The sequence below is a fragment of the Mytilus californianus genome, unplaced genomic scaffold, assembly GCF_021869535.1.
Source record: "Mytilus californianus isolate M0D057914Y unplaced genomic scaffold, xbMytCali1.0.p SCAF_3, whole genome shotgun sequence".
NCBI lineage: Eukaryota > Metazoa > Mollusca > Bivalvia > Mytilida > Mytilidae > Mytilus > Mytilus californianus.
In genome coordinates this window covers 98,664,542-98,687,158 of record NW_026262679.1, presented here as the reverse complement: position 1 = coordinate 98,687,158, position 22,617 = coordinate 98,664,542, and the positions used below count along the sequence as shown (strand labels likewise).

General features: G+C 33.7%; 1 protein-coding gene and 1 long non-coding RNA gene across 2 annotated transcripts in view; one reads left to right on the top strand and one right to left on the bottom strand.

The window, feature by feature from the left end:
* Window positions 1–3,438: 3,438 nt before the first annotated feature.
* LOC127735518 (uncharacterized) lies at window positions 3,439–15,084 on the bottom strand. The gene is made up of 2 exons (XR_007998438.1): window positions 14,922–15,084; window positions 3,439–3,969 (listed from the first exon to the last, which is right to left on the bottom strand). It is a non-coding gene; the product is annotated as an uncharacterized LOC127735518 (long non-coding RNA).
* A 2,263-nt stretch (window positions 15,085–17,347) lies between these two features.
* LOC127735516 (dual specificity mitogen-activated protein kinase kinase 5-like) overlaps window positions 17,348–22,617 on the top strand; it is a 30,713-nt gene continuing 25,443 nt past the window's right edge. Inside the window, exon 1 of the mRNA XM_052245698.1 lies at window positions 17,348–17,485. Within this exon, the coding sequence (XP_052101658.1) occupies window positions 17,384–17,485 (102 nt within the window). The 5' untranslated portion in view covers window positions 17,348–17,383. The remainder of the gene's footprint in view (window positions 17,486–22,617) is intronic.

Sequence of the window (22,617 nt, the reverse complement as noted above, 5' to 3'; positions counted from 1 at the left end):
ACAATCCTTCCATACACCAAATATACTAGACCTATTGCTTATAGTATCTGAGATATGGACTTGACCACGAAAAATTAACCTTGTTCACTGATCCATGAAATGAGGTCGAGGTCAAGTGAAAACTGTTTGACGGGCAAAAGGACCTTGCAAGATACGCACATACCAAATATAGTTATCAAATTACTCATAATAAGAGAGAAATTAACATTACAAAAAATCTTAACTTTTTTTCAAGTCGTAACAAAACCATGAAAATGAGGTCAAGGACAATGGACATGTGACAGGCGGAAACTTCGTAACATAAGGCATCTACATGCAAAGTATGAAGCATCCAGGTCTTCCACCTTCTAAAATATAAAGCAATTAAGAAGTTAGTTAACGCCGCCGCCGGATCACTATCCCTATGTCGAGCTTTCTGCGACAAAAGTCGCAGGCTCGACAAAAACTGTGTTTGCTTTTGTATGACACACCACTTATGACATAGATATGTACTGGTTGAATGGTGATGAATCGGAAAAGACAACATTTATTTAGTACATGTTTTGCAAGCTTCTTAAGTCGAATACTCAACAGAAAAAATACCTATACCACCAGGGACATTCGTTTTACTCAAAATAATACGTTTTTGTGTACGCCTGGAGTAACTTTGATATTCTTCTACGAAGCAATTATGTTTGTTTCGGTTAGATATCACCCTGGAGGTTTAAAACATATTTTTAAGACATTTTTAAGCAGATAAGGCTTCAAATATCTACAGGGACAATGAATCAAGTATTGGGCCCGATTACCTGAGAATGAGTGATAAGACGTTTTAAATGTCCCACTCCTAACGTTGCCTAGCTTCCCAATTTTCAAAGTCCTGGAAAAAATTCTCGTCTCGTTGCGCTCGGTTCAGTTTGATATAATAAGACTCAAGGGCGGATTCAAGATTGGGCGCACTCGATGTGTATCTAATTTGCAAATACAGTCCTAACCTCCTATTCTGGATCTCCACCTTAGTCTAATTCTAGACATTAGACAATTTGTATTTATCAATCCTAAGCCTTTATGTGCACATCTAAACCAAAAACAAAGACGGTTGATCCTTCTGCAACCTTGAGTTTTCCAGTATAACTTTTTTTTGTTTTTTAATCATTTAAAGCTAGCTGGCATTGAACAAGGTCATTATTTTCTCCGACTGTTAATGACGTCTTTACACCGTAGTAAATCCATTGGATGTTGGATGTCTACTGGTTGATATTTTAGTCTTAAGACACACGATTTTTTTATTAGTTGTTATTGGCTTTCAACTATAATTATACCTTATGTAAGAATCCTGGGTTTTGATTGGTTGATAGCCAGTGTATTTTTCACCAATTTACTGTTATCAGATGAATATCGTTCATTTTTTAACACCGCCGGGGTATATGCAAAAAGGATATGCCTTTTTTTACCCTCTCTGCCATGGTATTTGCCAAAAAACACTCTATCCGACTGGACGCTTGTAACGTCACGATCATCAATGCGTTTTTGAACGTTAACATTCGGTGTAATTAAACAGATATAGCATGTTCTTGAGGGGTATTTGCAAAAAATACCAGTCTTGAGAATGAATTTCCCTCGCCTTACGGCTCGCGAAATTTAACATTCTCTCAACTGGTATTTTTCGCAAATACCCCTCCTTAACATGATATATCTGTTCAATATTTCACTGCCAGTACTTTCAGATCTCAACTGTGCGTCTTTTGTGTTGTGATTGGTTTATAAATACCCTGCCACGTCCAGACTCTGCTTTTGTTAGATGTTTTTTTTTCTTCTGCTTGTTCTGATCTGATGCATCAAGCCATTTTCAACTGATTTTTATAGTTTGTTCTGATGTTGTACTGTTACACTACTGTCCTAGGCTAGGGGAAGTTTGGTGCCTTCAAACATGTTCAATCCCGCCACATTCTTAATGTGCCTGTCCAAAGTTGGGAGACTTTACCAATTATAGTCAATTGCTGTTTTGCATTTATTGTCTTGTATACAGTTTTTTTTATTCTTGTGCCGTTACACCACTGTCGCAGGTTAGTTTAGGGTTGGCGCCTTCAAACAAGTTTAACACCGCCACAGTTCGTATGTGTCTGTCCCTATTCAGGAGCCTGTAGTTCAGTGGTTGTCGTTCGTTCATTATGAAGATAATTGATTGTTGGTTGCTTAACGTCCAGTGGCAAATGTTTCATGCATGTTCAGGACGATTTTTATTTATGAAAATAAGATGTGGTATGATTGCCTTTGAGACAACTATCCACCAAAGTTCAAATGAAGTGGATGTAAGCTATTATAAGCAACCGTACGGCCTTCAACAATGAGAGAAACTCCATACCGTATAGTCGACTATAAAAGGCCCCGACATGAAAAGTATGAATCAATTCAGTCGATGGGAAAACTAACTGCCTTATTTATAACAAAACAATTTACGAAAAACAAATGTGACAGACATGAACCAATGACAACCACTGAACTACAGGCTCCTGATTTTTTGTATTGTACCGACACGCCGAGTCGGTTTTAAAGGGGCATTAGCTACGAGACATACAAAATATTAGATTATGATTTTTTTTTGTTCAATCATTAATGAAAGTGAAATGGTGAAATCATAATTCGCTTTGAGCAGCCAGTTTGGTTCAATTTTGTCAAAATAAGCTAAGAAACATCGCTGATGAATTATTCACTTGCAAGTGAATAATTCGACCTCAATGAATCCATATTCATGTGACCTTCAATTTAACCCCTTAGCTAGAGTTGGGTTACGCATGAATTAGGCGTGTTCAGTTATTAAAGGAAAAGAATGTCAACATTAAAAGTGAAACAAGGGTAAACCATTTGATTGACTGGTTCGATCTACAAAAACTCATTCTTATATAGGTAAAAACGACGATTAACATATTTTTAAACATCAATTATGAAATCAAACAGACCTTGAAAATACAATTGCACGAGTTCGCTATGTATTTATATCTATATTTATGTTGATGTCGGGTTATATGACCGTCGGCGGTCTTCGGAGGTCACCTCGATGGTTAATTAGATGGTTTCTAGACTAAAATAAACACGGAATGATACATATTATCGAGCCCATGCATTGTAAATTTTTTGTTTTATACTTTTTTATAATTTGGATATACGTTTTAGTATGTTTTAAATCAAATATGAGAATTTGAGTCAAATCGATGAACATGAATTTGACAGCTAATGCTCCTTTTACGTGCTAGTTCACTAGGTAAGTAGACATGTCAACGTACCCGGTCACCTTATTCTGACTCTAATGTCGACCAGTCTTTATTGTTCATAAAGGCCACGTGCCTAGCAGAGAAGCAGCAAATGCCAATAATAGTCTTTGGTTTGAACTGGCCGGATGGAAACCGCGACCTCCCTCAATTGAGGAGAGCACGCTAAAAAAGACCATCTAAAAAGGCATTGCAGAAAGAATTTATTATCAAAATGAGATAATTATCAATGTTGAAGATCTTGAGAATTTACATTAGTTTATTGCAGACGGAAAAATACACTTTTTATTATGAACAGAAACAGTATTTAGATTTAAAATTCTTGTGATTGTGACGATCCTCCAGCAGCTTTCTTCGACGTCTTTTTCGGAAGAAGCATTGCCTGAATGTTGGGTAGAACTCCTCCCTGTGCAATGGTCACAGATCCTAATAGTCTATTAAGTTCTTCGTCATTTCTGATGGCTAGTTGTATATGTCTTGGAATAATTCTGCTCTTCTTGTTGTCTCTCGCTGCATTTCCCGCCAATTCAAGCACTTCTGCTGCAAGATATTCCAACACAGCAGCTAGATAAACAGGTGCTCCAGCCCCAACTCGTTCAGCATAATTCCCTTTTCTTAAAAGACGATGAATTCTACCGACAGGAAATTGTAGTCCGGCTTTTGATGATCTACTTTTTCCTTTCGCTTTGATTTTTCCACCTTTTCCTCTTCCGCTCATTTTCTACAATATAAAAGACTGCAGTAATGAGTTTGTAGCATTTTCCCTTTAAATTTTTTTTTCATTGAAGCAGGATAATATCTTTGTAAATTTAGACAAAATAATCGGGAAAAATGGAAGGAAATACACTTACATATAATCATTCTGGTCTTTGAATACTAAAACAGAAAATTATTAAATACGATTTACCAAACAAAACTCATAAATCCAGAAAATGTCATCTATTTATAAAAAAATAAATAAATCCAAACCAAATCTATATAATTAGCACGTGTGGTTAGTGCTTCGTTCAATCGTGGTCAAGTGGCACAAGACAACAATCATCCAAAGATCGGCCAAGTGTCATCATCCTGCAGATCATTGTTTTTCCTTTCGAGTATTTGTGGTAATATTTCACTAAATTCAAATTTCCTTTTATTCAATTTCAAAACAAGAGGAGGAATAATTTGTTACAAAGTTCCCTTAGATTGTCATAATCACATCCTTTGGAATCAAATTTTTCCAGATAAGTTTGGGTCAACAGGTTTCCAAAATATTTGGTTGTTGTTAAGATACTTTTCTTGCTAATCCTACGTCCTTAGTTGTGCAAAAAGGTTACAATTAGCAGTTTGAGCATTTTTTACGGGCGATTAAAAACAGATGGGGTCCACTTTTGAAACCTACAGAGGAAATTTTCAAGGCTGTATTCAAATTGTTGAACAATGTAACTAGCAATTCCTGCAAAATATGGATTATGTTTGGTAGCATAACAAAATGATTCATACAACACAATTCCTCTTTTGATACACATGTTGGTTAACTTTATCAAAATTAACTGAAAAAGAGTACCAAGAAACTAAATAGTTTTAATGCTTTTTGCAAAATTACAATAAAAAGTATGGGTCACCGTGCTATTTTTTTCAAGCTACATTAGTCGGGCACAATCACCCAAATTTGCATAGATTGTTCATAAAAAACTTTTTTCGTGAATAAAAAGAAATCTATGAGATAGAATTTTGAAATAAAATATGAGAATATAGGTTTTAAAATATGCTTTAAGAAAATAAAATAAAAAATTTAAAATGGTGTCACCGACCTTATTTTCTTGCTACAAGTAAAAATTCCATTTAAAATTTACTGAAAAAATACTGAACGAAAGAGATATACCATTTTGTACATATAACATAGGGAAACATCAATCACAGCAACAGTATTGATCATTTTATTGCAATTACAATGTAATAATTAAACTAGAGGCTCTAAAGAGCCTGTGTCACGCACCTTGGTCTATGGGCATATATACAAGTTAACAAAGGACACTTTCCAACATTGTAGACGAGAATAGAATTCGTGATAAAAATCTCGTTTGTTTTGCTGATCATTTAGTCTGTTTAGTTTCTCTCTATCTTCTTTAGTTTTTGCTCAAAACACAAAAGAAGGTAAAAAGAAATCCTCATTTAAGGGCAATCACTCCTATAAAGAGTGACAGTCTACTAAGTATATCGGCAAAATTTGACTTGTTAGTAGATCTTGACTTGCTGATCATTTCTGTGATTTAAAGTGTTTTTTATCGATCATAATTTTTATCATAGAAGGCAAAACGAAAAAAAATTGTCATTAAAGGGCAGTAACTCCAATAAGGAGTCGACTGACGATTTCAACCATGCAGACATATTTGTGCAATTTAAAGTTTCTCTTTATCTATTATAGTTTTCAAGATAGTAGGCAAAAATGAAAAAAAAAATGGTAAAATTTGTCATTTAAGGGCAAAAACTCCCATAAGAAGTCGTCTGACAGTTTTGACGTATATGGACAATTGGTAGAGCATAATATTCTGAACATTTTTTCCACGTCAGATTTTCTATATTCATAACGGTTTTCAACAAATAGACAAAACTTGCATTAAACCCGTATGTTCTATTTTTAACCATGTCAGCCATCTTTGTTGGCTAGCGGAATCATTGGACACATTTTTAAAACTAGAAACCCTAATGATGATTGTGGCCAAGTTTGATTCAATTTGACCCAGTAGTTTCAGAGGAGAAGATTTTTGTAAAAGTTAACAGACAATGGAAAATTCATATTATTAAAAGTGCAATAACTCCAATAAGGAGTCGTCGGACAATTTCCCTCATATTTGTTTTAATTGTAGATCTTGTCTTGCTTATCGTTTTTGCTTATTTAAGTTTCTACCTATCTATTATAAGTTTTAAGATATAAGGCAAAAACGCAAAAAAAATAGTCAAAATCGTTATGAAAGGGCAATAACTATTATAAGGAGTCCAACGACCATTTCGACTATGGGACATATTTGTAGAACTTCAATGTCTTGCTGATCATTTGTGCAATTTCAAGTTTTTCTTCATCTATTAGTTTTCAAGAAAGTAGTCAAAAATGAAAAAAATGGTAAAATTTGTCATTTAAGGGCAATAACTCCTGTAAGAAGTCGTCTGATAATTTTGACGTAGAAGGACAATTGGTAGAGCTCAACATTCTGAACTTGTTTGCCCCGTCAACTTTTCTCTATTCATATAACATAACGATTTTCAAAATAGACAAAACTTGCATTTTACCCCTATGTTCTATTTTAAGCCATGTCGGCGATCTTGGTTGGCAAGTGGGGTCATCAGACACATTTTTTAAACTAGCTTCCCCAATGATGATTTTGGCCAAGTGTGGTTAAATTTGGCTCAGTAGTTTCAGAGGAGAAGATTTTTGTAAAAGTTAACAGACGAAGATGGACGACGATGACGGACGCCAAGTGATGAGAAAAGTTCACTTTGCCCTTTGGGCCATGTGAGCTAAAATTAGGGGCTTGTTGCAAATCAATCCAAGACTTTTACAGAAAATCTACAGGCTTTATTACCGAAATTTTCGTTATAACATTTTAAACATGATTTCTCACTCGACTGCTCTTTGGTCGGCAGGCACGTAGCTACGTTTACGTCAAAACGCCCGGGCGTGCACATGAATTTAAGGCAAAAAATTTTTGATCCCAATAAATCAAAGGAACTGTTTAAGCACACGAGCAATTGTAATACTTTCTTCGATGACTCGGAATTGAAGATACCAGTCACGAAATTTTATTTTTAATCGAATGGTATGAAATTATATAGTTATTTTCTGTCAAACTTTTAATCTACTGTGAATATTCTATTCAGATTACTGGGAGGGTTGAGATCTCACTAAAAATGTTTAACCCCGCCGCATTTTTGCGCCTGTTCCAAGTCAGGAGTCTTTGGCCTTTGTTAGTCTTGTGTGTCTTTTTAATTTTAGTTCATTTATATGTTTAGGAGTTTAGTATGACGTCCATTTTCACTGAACTAGTACACATTTTTGTTTAGGAGCCAGCTGAAGTCCGCCACCGGGTGCGGGATTTTCTAGCTGTGTTGAAGACCCATTGGTGGCTCTTTAACATTTTCCCCATTTCCGTTCTCTATTTTACTATTGTCGAAAGCAATTCAGTATCTGCTGGGATACAATATGTGTGGCTTGCATTTTTATGTTACACCTGACAATCTATGAAAATTAATTATTTCATGGGTCCATTAACAAAATTTCCCGGTAAAAGGTGTGAAAATTATATGAAGTTAAAATAAATAATAGAACTTGTTTTTTTTCTATTTTTATAAAGTTATGATTTTTTTTGTCGATTGATTGGTTTACCCAACATCTCCTTTTAAACATTCTCTTAAGTAAATGGTTTGGACATTTTTCTCTAAAACAAAGGACCATTAAATTCCAAATCAACACAATGAAATCAACATGAAAAAAAAATCAAATTAAACTTAAAAGTGAGGCGAAAGTTACCAAAGGGATTTTCAAACTCATCAGTTGAAAACAAACTGACAATGCCATTTCAAAAGACGAAAAAACAAACAACAGTATATAAAAGACAACATAGAAAACTATAGACTAGGCAAAACGAATCCCACCTGAAACCTGGGGGGGAGGGGGGTCTCAGGTGCTCAAGAATGGTAAGCATATCCTGTTCCACATGTGGCACCCGTCATTTTCGGCTCGTGTAAGTAAAAACTCGGTGATAAGTCTAATTCGATAGGTTAATTTCGAGGGAAATTGGACGGAATTGTCATCTGTGAAACAGTCAACTAACTCTCGTGATAGCGATCTTAAAATTATCGAAGGGATGCTTTCAACTTCACCACTTTGAACTCTTGGTTTAACCGCTTTCTTGCAAGTAGCAACCTCATTCAAGGAAATCATAACGGGAAATGCAAGTTCTGAAATATTCTATCAACTGGGAGATATATACACAATATGCAGGTTCTACTAGAATGTTGTTAAATAGAAATGGAAAGTTCACAACTGGGAAGCTGAAATCATATCTTATGTAGTAAAGTTTTGTTCCCAACCAACCAAATATGTTACTATCGATGAATTTTGAATGACAGAAATGGTAAATTTTAAACGATAACGAGTGAGCTTCCGGGGGTTCGCTCCCTACCCGGAGGTCCTCTGCCTTTGGGTCGCTGGTGGGCCTTTAGACCCCTCGCCCAGGTTCGGGCGTACACTTAAAAATGGCCTTGCTACACCAATGCTTGTTTGTCCATGGTGTGCTAGAGTTTGTTATCAACAAATCCTAAACAACCTTCACAATCCAAAAAATCTTCTAGTGGAGTATTTGGTTCATGTGGACCCTTTGGCTAAAATGGCTGCGTTTTCACCTCAAAATTTACTCCGAGTACAGATAAACCTGTGCAACTGGAAAAGTTTTAAGCCATAGCATGCCCTAGATAGATAAAATTCGAATGCATTTTATGTTTTGAAAAAATTAAAACTTAACTGGATTTTGCTGTGCACTTTTTTCGTCCCTGCAGATGATGATAAAATTAACAAACAGTTGAGTTTCACTTTGATATGGTCCACACCGGTACACAGTTTTTAATCACCAGTTACTCTTAGGTATCTATTGTCCATGTCAATCAATACAGTTCACTTCAATTATTACTTTGGGGAAGTTCTCAAACCTCCTTCCCCAACTTTATTTCGGCACCTTCTGGAGGAATAAAAAAAGTGCACTGCATAATCCAGTTAATTTGTGAATTTTCTTAAACATAAAATGTATTTGAATTGTATTCATCTACAGCATGCTATGCGTTAAAAAATTTCCAGATACGCAGGTTTGTCTGTATTCAGTAAATTGTGAGATGAAAATGCATGCAGCCATTTTAGCCAAGGGTCCACATGAACCTTGAATTCGAGTGCACCTTAGAAGGTGTACTTGAATAGGTCTATATTTGTACTTGTTTTACCCAATATTTTTATTTAAAAACTTGTTTTAGAGAAAGCATTGCTAGCACTGTATGCAGTTATCCCCTATCTATTAAAGAAAGGAATTGTTAAATATAAGATTTTAAGGGGAAAGGCTGTGGATTTTCTATAAAATTTCCAGATGTTAAGGTTCATCTGGACCCTTTGGCTAAAATGGCTGCGTTTTCACCTCAAAATTTACTCTTGAGTACAGACAAACCTGTGCATCTGAAAAAGTTTTAAGGCATAGCATGCCCTAGATAAATAAAATTCAAATGCATTGTTTGTTTTAGAAAATTTAAAACTTAACTGGATTTTGCAGTGCACTTTTTTCGTCCCTGCACAAGGTGATAAAATAAACAAAACAGTTGAGTTTCACTTGATATGGTCCACTCAGGTAAACGTTTTTAAATCACCAATTATTGTCAGGTATCTATTGTCCATGTCAATCAATACAGTTCACTTCAATTATTACCTGTAGTTAGTTCTTAAGGTTTATGACCCCTTCTGTAGCCATGTGAATTAAGAAATTTTCAAACTGCAACAGTACCAAAACAGTAAAGATAATGAATAACAGAGATGAGCCATTTTGTACATATACTAAGGGGAAACTTCGTGCAATGCATTATTATTTATTGTTTAATTGCATTTAATAGAAAAAGGGGATTTTGTGTCAAATAAAACCAAGATTTTTGTAAAAAATCCACAGACTTTAATACAGAGATTTTTGTTATAAAATTTTAGACATAGATTACTCACTTGTTTTTCTATGATGTGCTAGCGTTTATTGTTTACAAAAAGTCCAAAACAACCTTTAAATTCCAAAAAAACTTGTGCTGAGTCACTAATGTCGAGTGCACCCTAGAAGGTGTACTTGAATTTGTCCATATTTATATTTGTTTTAACCAATATCTAAATTTATAAACTTGTTTTAAGGAAATTATTACTAGCACTGCATGCAATAATCTTCTATCTATCAAGCACCGAATTGTCAAATATGAGAGTACAAGGGGAAAGGCTGTGGATTTTCTATAAAATTTCCATATGTTTAGCATTGAATCAACACAAGGGTACATAATCCTTAAACCTCTTTCACAACTAAGTTTATTTTGGTATCTTCTGGAGGAATGAAAAAAGTGCACTGCTAAATCCTGTTAAGTTTTTAATTTTCTAAAACATCAAATATATTTGAATTTTATTTATCTAAGGCATGATATGCCTTAAAACTTTTCCAGATACACAGGTTAATCTGTACGCAAGAGTACATTTTGAGGTGAAAATGCAGCCATTTTAGCAAAAGGGTCCACAAACAACAAAATGGTACATACTCCATAAAGGGAGGTTATCCAAAATTATATTTTGTGTATATTGAGACTATTTTATTATTGGAGTGTACGACATGGTGTCTCATGAAAGGGAGGTTATAACATTATTGATTGATTGGTTGATTGGTGTTTAACGCCACTTTCAACACTATTGTGCTATTTCGTGGCGGTCAGTTTTTAATGGTGGAGAAGCCAGAGTACCCGGAGAAAACCGCCACCTTCGGTAGGAAAACTATTTAAGATTGGAGTCGAGTGCACCTGCACCGTGCGGGGTTATAACATTAATATTTTGGACAACAAAATCATTTATATTTATTTCATTGATAATAACAAACATATATTATAAGTGATTGTCAATACTTTACTTAATTTAAACAGTATTATATGGTAAAATTAACATATTTGACTTTAATGATTTATAAATTACCTTATGATAACATACATATGTTTGTTTGATATATAAAATACTTAACTGCCTTACAAAATATTTTTAGTTATAAATATAAAAAAGTGCATGCTTCATTCGTGTGTATTGTACTGTTGTACTGTAGATGAGAATTATTTGATGCAGCATTTCAGGGTTTTACTTTTCACGAACGATATTTCAAAGATTCCAGAAACGCTCAAAATTTCATGGCGCACGATTCCTCAGAGAAGACATACTTTGATTAGGAAATATTGTCATAGATATAAATTCAGTAAAATATTGTCATAGACAGAAGTTCAGTAAAATATTATCCAATAGAACTTGACAAAATTCCATAGAGAATAATGTATATTGTCCTGGAAAGTATTTCATTATATAATTATATGTAGACTATTGTTCTATGAAATTTTGTCCGGAGAACAATATTTCATTGGGGACATTTTTTTATGTTGCATAAACATGGCCATTTACACCAAACAGCCAAAAGGTTACGGTTATATCAACTTGTTATTTGCACTTATCAATAAATTACCATAATTCCAAAATAATTTCATTCGCACTATTAACGAGTTATACCCCTTTTGTGATAAAATCTGTTTATCAAGTTATTTACACCATATTTTTTTAACAAATCACGGTTGATTATAACTTTTTCGACAAACTTGGCTATGTTAACACAAAAGTAATTTTCGTACAACCATGGAAGTAATATTAGTTTGACAATAATTTGACATTTTCAGTATATGGTTAACTTACTCAAACAAGACCTGATCTTACTGCAACAAAGATGTTTTCTATCGCACGGACTTAGTAAAGGCGCGAAATCAGGTGCACCTAAGTAAGCCAATCAAAACAGGTTCAATGTTTGCCACCTGTTGCACGGTTTCAAAAACAAACTTAAATCTAAAACAAGTTTTGTATTCGTGAAAATATGTGAAATTATCATGTTTCGAAACACTTCTAATACTGTCTAAACTATAACATGAACTAGTTATTCCGAGTTTGACATTCAGTTGTGAGGAAATTCTATGTTTGCTATACATTATGTACCATATAGTTCTCAAACAGACATTACCACTTTATGTATAATTTATTTTCGTAAATGTTCAGTATCAATTTGCTTTTTGATGCCAAGATTTGTAAAATTGCAAAAAAAACATCGAAACAGAGTGTCAATGCTAACATACAGTTTTATTTATAATGAAAATTTAAGGTTAACTGATTGGTTATTAAATCGTTTTTGCAGGCATTTTTTGGGGTAAAAAATAAATCGACCATATTCCGACTGGGGGAGCACTTCGATCCTTTTGTGGTAGGGATGAGCAGCTGAAACACCCAGTACCCCTACCTTTTTCGTATTTTTTGGATATCAAAAATGCATACCTTATCAAAATGGACTCTTAATTGTTATCTAATATTGTGAAATTCGATTTGATTAATACATGTATCATTGTTTAAATATAACCTGCAGAAAATTTCCATGGAAAAAATATTATCGTGTGTAGACAAGAAGGGGAGGGGTAAAGTAAGCTATACATCTACAAATGATAGCTGTTAGGCGAAATTGGGGATACTTTAAATTGCTTACTTGTACTTTTTACTGAGAGGAAGTCAACTAATTTGCCACATCTGAAATATTTGTTATCTTGTGACCTCAAAAGAATCCATTTGCAGTATTTTGATAAATTAATTAAAATGTTAAAGAGAGATGGCCAATTTATATATACCTATTGTTAAAGTATAAGAGCTATTTTTCTTGGCGTTTTCAAATGTGGTTGCAATATTTTTGGAAATTCCTGTTAACTTTAATGAACCACTTCCTTATCAACCATATAAAAGAAATAATTTGCCAGTTCAAAACACTAAATGGTATATCAGCTTTTCAACGATTTCATGATGTAAAATGTTAATATAAAAATAAAGAGATATGGTATAAATGCCAACGAGACAGCTACTGATCAGGGACTAGATGACGAAAATGTAAACAACCATAGGGTACTGTACTGTCTTCAACAATGAGCAAAACCCATACATTATTGTAAGCTACAATAATTCCCGGCATGACAAATGTGAAACACTTCATACGAGAAAAACAACAGACTGAATTATGCTAAAAACAACTAACGAAAAACAAATAGGGAAGACAACAACTTACGATAACCACTGAATTACAGGCTCGTGACTTGGGACAGGCACATAAAGAATGTGGCGGGGTTAAACATGTTTGTGAGCGCTTAACCCTCCCCGAACATGTGACAGTGGTAAAACAGCACAACATACGAACAAACAGCACAACATACGAACAGACTATCAAAATTAGTTGGAAAGGGCTTTACTGATCAGATCGGTATTATTAATCATACAAAATAACCTTACAAAAAGCCAAAATTACAAGGTTAACCAGGTACCGATCTAAAAGTATTTAAAGTTACTGAATGCTAGTTCAAAACCGATTTCAACTAATAAATAAATCATGTTCTCTGCTGTTTAGATACAAAGAGATCCGTCTTCTGTTATCCCCTCCAGCTCAGCAATCAATCCATTCATTTTTTTGCCGCAAAAAAACGAAAGCAAAGAACTGAACATTTAAAATCATCTTATAGTATTATTGTTTTTATTACACCAGTATTATACATTGCATTCCTATACTGTATTGTTTGTATATATGCTGATATAACTGAATTATGATTGTATCATTGTCATAACCCCCGATGGACCTTAATTAGAATAAACATATTGCATTGCTGTATTGTATTATACAATTATAGCCTTTGTATGAGGTCGATGCGAGGTTATATCTCTTATATCGACCTAAGAGAAGTAAATATTAACTGAGGACGAAGTCCGAGGTCGATATACCATCGTATGGACCTCAACCAAAGGCTACAATTGTTATATTATTAATCAACTACTAGTGTATGAACAATGTAAATTTGGGATTTCTAGAATGTATTTTAGTAAAATGCTGTATGCCCTGTGCAATTTGCTGTTTTTGATCTACGAAAAGCTAAATACAACAGCATTACCATGCAAACTGAGTAAATACAAATGTACATGTGATCAAGTTTTAACTAATCACAAATCCTTAAAAATATTCGATTAATGATATTGCATACTAATATTATTGTATATGCAACATTAGTCCTTTAAAAGACCAGCCGGGTGATGAAGGAAAAATCACTGTAATAATGATTTTAAAATCGAGAAGTTGGAAAGGCAGGTAAACACGACTTTAACTGGAAAAACTCAGCACATATTACAAATTCGTACTTTCAACTATAAAAGTCACTTAAATGTGAACAATGGAGATTCAGATTTTGATAAAGTGTTTAGTCTACCTAAAATTTTCCAGATGAGACAGGGAAAAAAAGAAACAAAAGTTAGAGTTAACAAATTGAGTTATTCCTCTTTGTACTGGTTCTGTCGTCCCCTCTGCATTTCAATCGGTTTTTAATCATTTTCAATATTTGTTGTTGATCATTTTTAATGATTAATAATAAGTACGTGTTAGATTGCATGTGATATATGTTTGGATATTGTATAAAATTTGTAATTTATAATGGTTTATATTGATTTATATGCTCTAAATAAGAAAAAGAGAGGTTTGATTTTATTTCTGATTAGACATAAATGGGTCCCATTGAAGTGGAAAGAAGCAAGTTAGTAAGTGGTCACTCTTTACACCTTTGAACCATAGGGAAGGACTTGCGGTATGATAAGGTAGCGGTTAACGAACCGAGGGACGGTTTGGCTTTAAAGACATCTAAGTAACTGTATCAATATGTATAAAATAAACTAAAGCAGGCTTCCCACTACTTGACGGAATATATATGTGATGAGGTTATACGCAAATCCTCTCTAAATTTGGACTGTGTGATTATACATAATGAACTTAACAATATACTCTCCTCTAAATACTTATATATACCTGGAATCTCTTACATTATTTTTACCTTCTTTAGAAACTACATTGAAGTCTTATACAATTACATAGTCATGATAGGATTCTCTCTGTCTTAAATTTACAGTTAATACTTTAATCCTTTTTACCGATTAATTGTGGATATATTGCGCATGTATTAGTTTATTAATGATATATAAAAATACTTCTCCATTTTGAACACACAAAAAGAATAAAGTTAAGGACCGATGCCTTCACATATTGATTCTAATAATTATTTAGACTACGAAAGTACATGATTATATGATCTACACAAAATCATACGTGGAATTTACCAGAGAGAGTTGGTTCATATATAAAACCATCAAACCATCTTTAATTCTGAGATTAGTTGACTTTAATTTATCAAGACAATTATATATAAATAACACGACAAAATAGGGGGGGGGGGGTGTATACGTCAGTTTGACAATAACAAAATAACATTAAAACGGAATAAGAAGCCGAATGCCTGCTGGCCTATAGCTGAAAGCCAACACACGGTCTTCATCAATTAGAAAGTGTCTTTACAACAATTCAAGCCGTAAATCGCTCCGAGTCTTGGAAGACAGAAAACAACCAAAGATCTGCACATCAACAGAACAGAAAATTTTCGGATTAAAACGAAGATAACCACTGACTAGTTTCAAAAGTCTAGATTATCATGGAAAGGAATTAAAAACAGAGTCGGACTTAGGGTGTGAGAGGGGTCCTTCTTCTGGAGCTACACAATGCATAGACTTTTATAAATCCATGCAACTCCCTACATTGATTCGGTGACCCCTACCCCCCACCCCTCTTTTTTCTTTCAAAATACTGATTCTGCAACTGAAACTATAATATTTTTATGAGTTATCAAGTAGTCCACGTTTGCAGAATAACAGACGGTACATATTAATGTTAAATAATAAATGTACAGAAAATTGTCTTTACAAAACAGTTAAAGCAGAGACATATATGTGTATATATGTCTCTGGTTAAAGCTACAAAAGAAAAGTAAAGGAACTCATATTCATGGTATCAACGAAGACGATACGGGAATCATAATCGTGTCTTCTTGCTATCTATAAATTAATATCGACCTCTGTAATTCCTAGTGATTTCATAAAGCAACGCTATGGACAGTGCGGAGACAGGGATGAACTCTGATGCTCTCCTAGCGTGAACGCTGTTCCTACTCCACTTTTTGACACCCGTCGTGTTACTTGAATGTTTAAATCCAACGCGGACAAGTCATAATCGCCAATCAGCATTGAGATAAAAGACAAGATAACAATATTTTATTGGTTTCAAATCCAAAATTACAGGATTGTCACAAAAGTTTCACAATATATTGTATATTAGATCAAGGTCGTATAACTATCTAATATACGTCCTTGATTAGACCAAAGACATACTTAATGTTATATACTAAAATTAGATATACATTAACACACACATATATACATGCAAATAGATTTATTAGCATTTATATATGTATATACTGATGTATATATATATATGTCACATCCCCTCCAATATTAGAAATAAGATATTGTTACATTGATATAATATTTGTATATTCTGGTCTCCGGTGAGGAGGTGGTACCACAAAGTTGTTTACTGTTCAATAAAGCATTTCTAGTATTAAATTAAGATGACATGCAATAGCGGATTGGTGGGCGTCTCTTATCTTAATACTTACATATTGAAAACTTCATAAACCATCAGTACATGTTAATGCCAATGTTCATCTCTATTAAGTCAGAAACATATAATACAAAACATGTATGTGACTGAATAATTTTCCACTTGACCGAATCTGGGACTTTATACTACAGTGGCGGATCCAGAACTTTTCATAAGGGGGGCCCGCTGACTGACCCAAAAAGGGGGGGGGGCCCGCTCCAGTCATGCTCCAGTGATTCCCTATATAATCAACCAAATTTTTCCCACATAAGGGGGGGCGCCCCCCCCCCCCCCCCCCCCTGGATCCGCCTATTTACTATAATAGTCCCAGACCGAATGGAAAGTTCAAAATAAAAATGGAAACACAAACTTTTTTCAGGACAAAAGACATAAAGGCATGTTATCTATAAATAGAAACGACACATACAGGAGGTGCACTGAGTCTAAATGCACTAGTTAAAGATCCAAGATTTTAGAATTCTTAATAATATTACACAGAATTAGCCAATGCAATTTCTGTTCGAACTTGAACTGGCTACAAAACTGTCTGGATTTAACTTAACTTTTACTCTGATTAATTATAATTTTTCATAAACTTCTATGGAATGAAGTACTTTGTACTTTATATCATATTGTTCTTTATATATTTCCATTTAGAAGCGTGATTTCAAACACACAAAAAAAACATGAAATAGAACAATATAATATAATTTACTCTCTCGAAACTGTAGGTCACAATTTAAAACGTTCCAACTTATTGATTATCTCCCTTTAAAAGTTAAAATTTTTGGGAAGTAAACCGAGAAGATGGCTTTGCAGCCAACATTTACTGTTCGAATTCGAACAGAACAAGAACAAGATATGGATTGGATGGTGCAACCTGATCAGATCACATTTAATCAAGCATTAGTGAGAAAATCAATTATACAATAACCCATGATCATCATTTAGACCCTCATACCAGTTATTAGTTTTACCATTGTTTACAGTGCTTTTCTCACTGAATTCTACACTTCAGTATTTTGGAGAATACGGTCTCTTGAATTCTCTATATCTATTTATTTGGTGATGAGAATAAATATATATATATAGAAATAACATTTTACATCAAATGCTTGCAAGTATTTTACAAGGAGTGCTAATTTAACTATAATATCCTACCATAACCATTTTAATATATATATGTCAATAGGTTAATTAAATGACAACCACTCAGAAATATTAACCAATAATTGTTTCAGAGAAACTCAAAAACTGACATGACCACCACTTATAAATTCTGAGCTCTTAAGGTTCTTCATAACAAATGGCCAAATATGGCCGTATTTTCACCTCAAAAACTACTCTGTGTACAGACTTACCTGTGCAGTTTGGAAAGTTTTAAGGCCTGGCATCCACTAGATATATAAAAGTTAATTTCATTTTGCATATCAGAAAGATAAAATCTTTTTTAGATTATGATGGGCATTTTTTTTCGTTCCTGCAGAAGGTGTAAAAATTAACTAAGTTGGGATACAACTTTGAGATGCTCCCTCTCAGGTAACAACTGGTTTGTATTGTATTGATTGTCCTTGATTGGCATGGACAATAGATATCTACACATCTATAGGTGAGTTAAAGGTAGAAACTGAGTGGACAGTATCAAATGCAATTCAGGTGTTTGTTTATTTTTACACCTTCTGCAGGAAGGAAAGAAAATGCCCATCAAAATCCAAAAACGATTTTATCTTTCTGATATGCAAAATAAATTTAACTTTTGTATATCTAGTGGATGTCAGGCCTTAAAACTTTCCAAACTGCACAGGGTAGTTTTTGAGGTGAAAATACGGCCATATTTGTCCATTTGTTATGATGAACCTTAAACAGGTTGGGTACAACCAGGAACATATATATTGTTAGATATACTGTTCCTAGGAACAACCCGCTAAGAATCCGGGTCAGTTCACCCAAAAACATGTTCGCTCCCATTCACGTTCGCCCCCTTTCACGTTCGCACCCTACACGTTTGCACCCCGGGTCCATTCACACCCTACACGATCGCACCCTTTTTATTCGTTTTGTGTTAAATAATTTTTCAATCGCTTTTATATGCCACGTTTACAGGACGTATGATGGTATACCGTTGTCAGTCTGTCTGTCCGTCCGTCGTCAACATGTCGGACATTAACTCAAAAACGCTTTAACCAATTTGCATAAAACTTTGGTGAATTGTTTATATCTATTGACGTGAGCTCCCTTTCGTTTTTTATAAATTTTGGATTTTATGTTTTCGAGTTATGGGGTTTTATTCATTAAAAAAAGGGGGATTTTCCAGTTTTCGGACAATAACTCAAGAATGCTTTCACCAACTTGCAAGAAATTTGGGCTAATTGTTTATATCTATTGACATGAGCTCCCTTTTGATTTTTCATAAATTTTAGATTTTGCGTTTCCAAGTTACAGGGTTTTATTCATAAAAAAAAGGGGGATTTTCGAGTTTTCTGACAATAACTCAAAAATGCTTTCAGCAGTTCTCATGAAACTTTGATGAATTGTTGATATCTATAATTGATGTAAGCTCCCTTTAGAATTTTATAAATTTTAGATTTTACATTTCCGAGTTATAGGGTTTTATTCATTAAAAAAGGGGGGATTTTCCAGTTTTCAGACAATAACTCAAAAATGCTTTCAGCAATTCTTATGAAACTTTGGTGAATTGTTTATATCTATTGATGTAAGCTCCCTTTAGAATTTTATAAATTTTATTTGTTTATAGTCTGACAACAGATTTACTAAGTATTGCACACAACAGCATAGTGTATTGCACAACAGCAAGAAATCTTTAATTGAATATAAATTCAATTCATATAACCAATTTCAAGTTCTTTGACTACATTTATTCAGAAACCTATAATATGTCAAATATTTAATTACAATCCAAATTCAGACCTGTATCAAGCTTGAATATTGTGTCCATTTTTGCCCCAACTGTTCAGGGTTGGACCTCTGCGGGCGTATCCAGCTGCGCTCAGCGAAGCAGTTTATTGGTTAGTGTATTGCTACAAATATTTTTTTTGTTCATTGTTTCAAAATGAAGTGATTTTCTAAAAAACGGTTTTTGTGTTGAATAATTTTCTAATCGTGTTCTGTTATTGTATTGCTATAAATAAGTTTTTTTCATTGTTTCAAAATAAAGTGACTTTTTTTGTGTTAAATATTTTTGTGATTGTGTTTTTGTGAGTGGATTGCTATAAATTTTTTCTCTTTCATTGTTTCAAAATAAAGTGACTTTCTAAAAAGGTTTTTTGTGTTGAATATTATCTTTAATGTTAAGATACCAAACCGCTATATTAAACTCAACAACAATAACATTTTGAATCTTCATTGTTTTTACTCATACCAAGCTAAATACATGCTACATGTAACTACATGCAGAATTTACATCAAAGCTAGTTAAAAACAATATTTACGATTTTCAAACACATAACAATAACACAAAGTTTAGCTGTGACGTGTAAACACCATATTTACAGTAATCATACATAATTAACATATTATAATAAAAATCCTCAAATCAATTTAAAACAAAATTTCCTTTAAAAATTCCCGAATTTTTATTTATGAAAATAAAAATATTTTGATATAAACATCTAAAAAATCATTTTGAACAAAAAAAAAGGGTGGGAATGTGTAGGGGGCGAACGTGTATTGGGTGCAAACGGACCTGATACCACCCTCCAATTTGGGAACTAATCCCCAAATGAGTAACAATCCCTCATTTGCGTAATCATTTGATAATGCTAAAATTGAAATTTTCTTAACTTGGTCTTTTTACTTAAAATGTAAATGAAACAACATCTTCCAAAGAACCATATTTTTATTTTGGGTTTTCAAAAAGTTAGTAGCCTTTGAAATAGTCAATTTTTTAAAGTTTTTATACATGTAGGCTTGCAATTTCTCAGGAAATCAGGTTAGGGCTATTCATCTTTTTGGGAAATTTGCTGCATTTTTAGCTCACCTGGGCCAGGTGAGCTTATGCCATCACTTGGCGTCTGTCGTCGTAAACTGTTTCAAGAATCTTCTCCTCTGAAACTACTGGGCCAAATACCTTCAAACTTTAACTGAATGTTCCTTAGGGTATCTAGTTTATGAAGTGTATCGGAAGTTTTGATCCATCAACAAACATGGCAGCTACAAATGTATGGCTAAAAATAAAACATAGCGTCAAATGCAGTTTTTGGCTTATATCTCAAGAACTAAAGCATTTAGAGAAAATCTGACAGGGGTAAAAATGTTCAATAGGTCAAGATCTATCAGCCCTGAAATTTTCAGACGAACCGAACAACCCATTGTTGGGTTGCTGCCACTAAATTGGTAATTTTAAGTAAATTTTGCAGTTTTTGGTTATTACATGTACATGTATCTTGAATGTTATTGAAGATAAAGATAAACTGTAAACAGTAAAAATGTTCAGCAAAGTAAGATCTACAAAAAAGTAAATATGACAAAAATTTTCAATTGACCCCTTAAGGAGTTATTACCCTTTAAAGAAAATTTTACACAATTTGTTCATCATGTTTGCTAACATTTAAAAATCATCTCCTCTGAAACTACTGGGCCTAAGGGCTAAAAATAGAACATAGGGGTCAAATGCAACTTTTGGCTTTTATCTCAAAAACTATAGCAGTCAGAGCAAAAGTGAAAGGGAGTTTAAGTGATAAATGGGTCATCATCTATCTGTTATGAAATTTTCAGACAAATTCGACAACCAATTGTTGGGTTACTGTTGGAAATAGCTTATTTTTATTAAATTTTACTGTTTTTGGTTATTTTCATTAATATTACTATAGACAAATGATAGAGAGAGAGAAAGTATAAATGGCAATAAATGTTCAGCTAAGTAAGATCTACAAATAAGTCAACATGATCAAAATAGTCAATTGACCCCTTAAGGAGTTATTGCCCTTAAAACAGTATTTTTTTACCTTTTTGTGAGTCGAATTACTTTTTCAAAAATCTTCTTCTCTGAAACTTCTTGGCCAAATACTTAAAAACTTCAATTGAATGTTCCTTGGGGTATCTAGTTAATAGATTGTATTTGGAGATTTGATCCATTCAAAAACATGGCGGCAGTTTCTAAAAATAGAACATAGGGGTCAAATGAAGTTTTTGGCTTCCATCTCAAAAACTAAAGCAGTAAGAGCAAAACTGACATAGGTGAAAGTGTTAAGCCGGTTTAGATCTACCTGTCAAGTAGTCTTCAGACCAGTAGGACAACTTATTGTTGGGTTACTGTCCAGAAATAGTTAATTTTTAGGAAATTTTACAGTTTTGGGCTATGTGTTATCTCTAATATTATTATAGAAAGAGAGAAAGTGTAAATGACAAAATTGTTCAGCAAAGTAAGATCTACAAATAAGTCAAATGCCTGAAACTGAAATTACAGGTGAGCGATATCAGGCTCTCATGAGCTTCTTGTTTATGAATATATGCCATTTGAAGTAAAACTCAGTTAAGAAAATTTTGTTTTTAGCACTATTAAATTATTACTCAAACGAGGGATTGTTACTCATTTGGGGAATAGTTCCCCATTGTACCCAACCTGTTTAATCTTATTTTGGTTCTGTTATTTCTTACTGTCCCAGCCTGTACTTTGACATACAACACGGGTAGTTGGTATGCAAACCTATCACGAACAACCATCAACTAGGGGATTATATCTGAATTCAGATATAATCCAGGGAAAAACCAACTTTTCATAAAATGCAGCACAGGACATCAGAATGGGTTACATGTCACAACTAAGGAGTCATCAAATGTTGAGATGGTATTTGCCAAAAAAATGTGGGATTTCATTTACAAAAAATTTATTGTGAAGAAAACAACATGATATGTTTACCCATTTGTCTATCTCAGTTAATTAGTGGTGTAGAAGTGGACTGAAAAGTGTGAGGGGGCGGAGGGGGGGCAATCTTTTGAAAGTGACAAGCAAAAAAAAAAGCTTTGCTATAGTCTTATAGTCTAGGAGTTAGTTCAGTTTCATTTTGAATTTGATTTTTTTA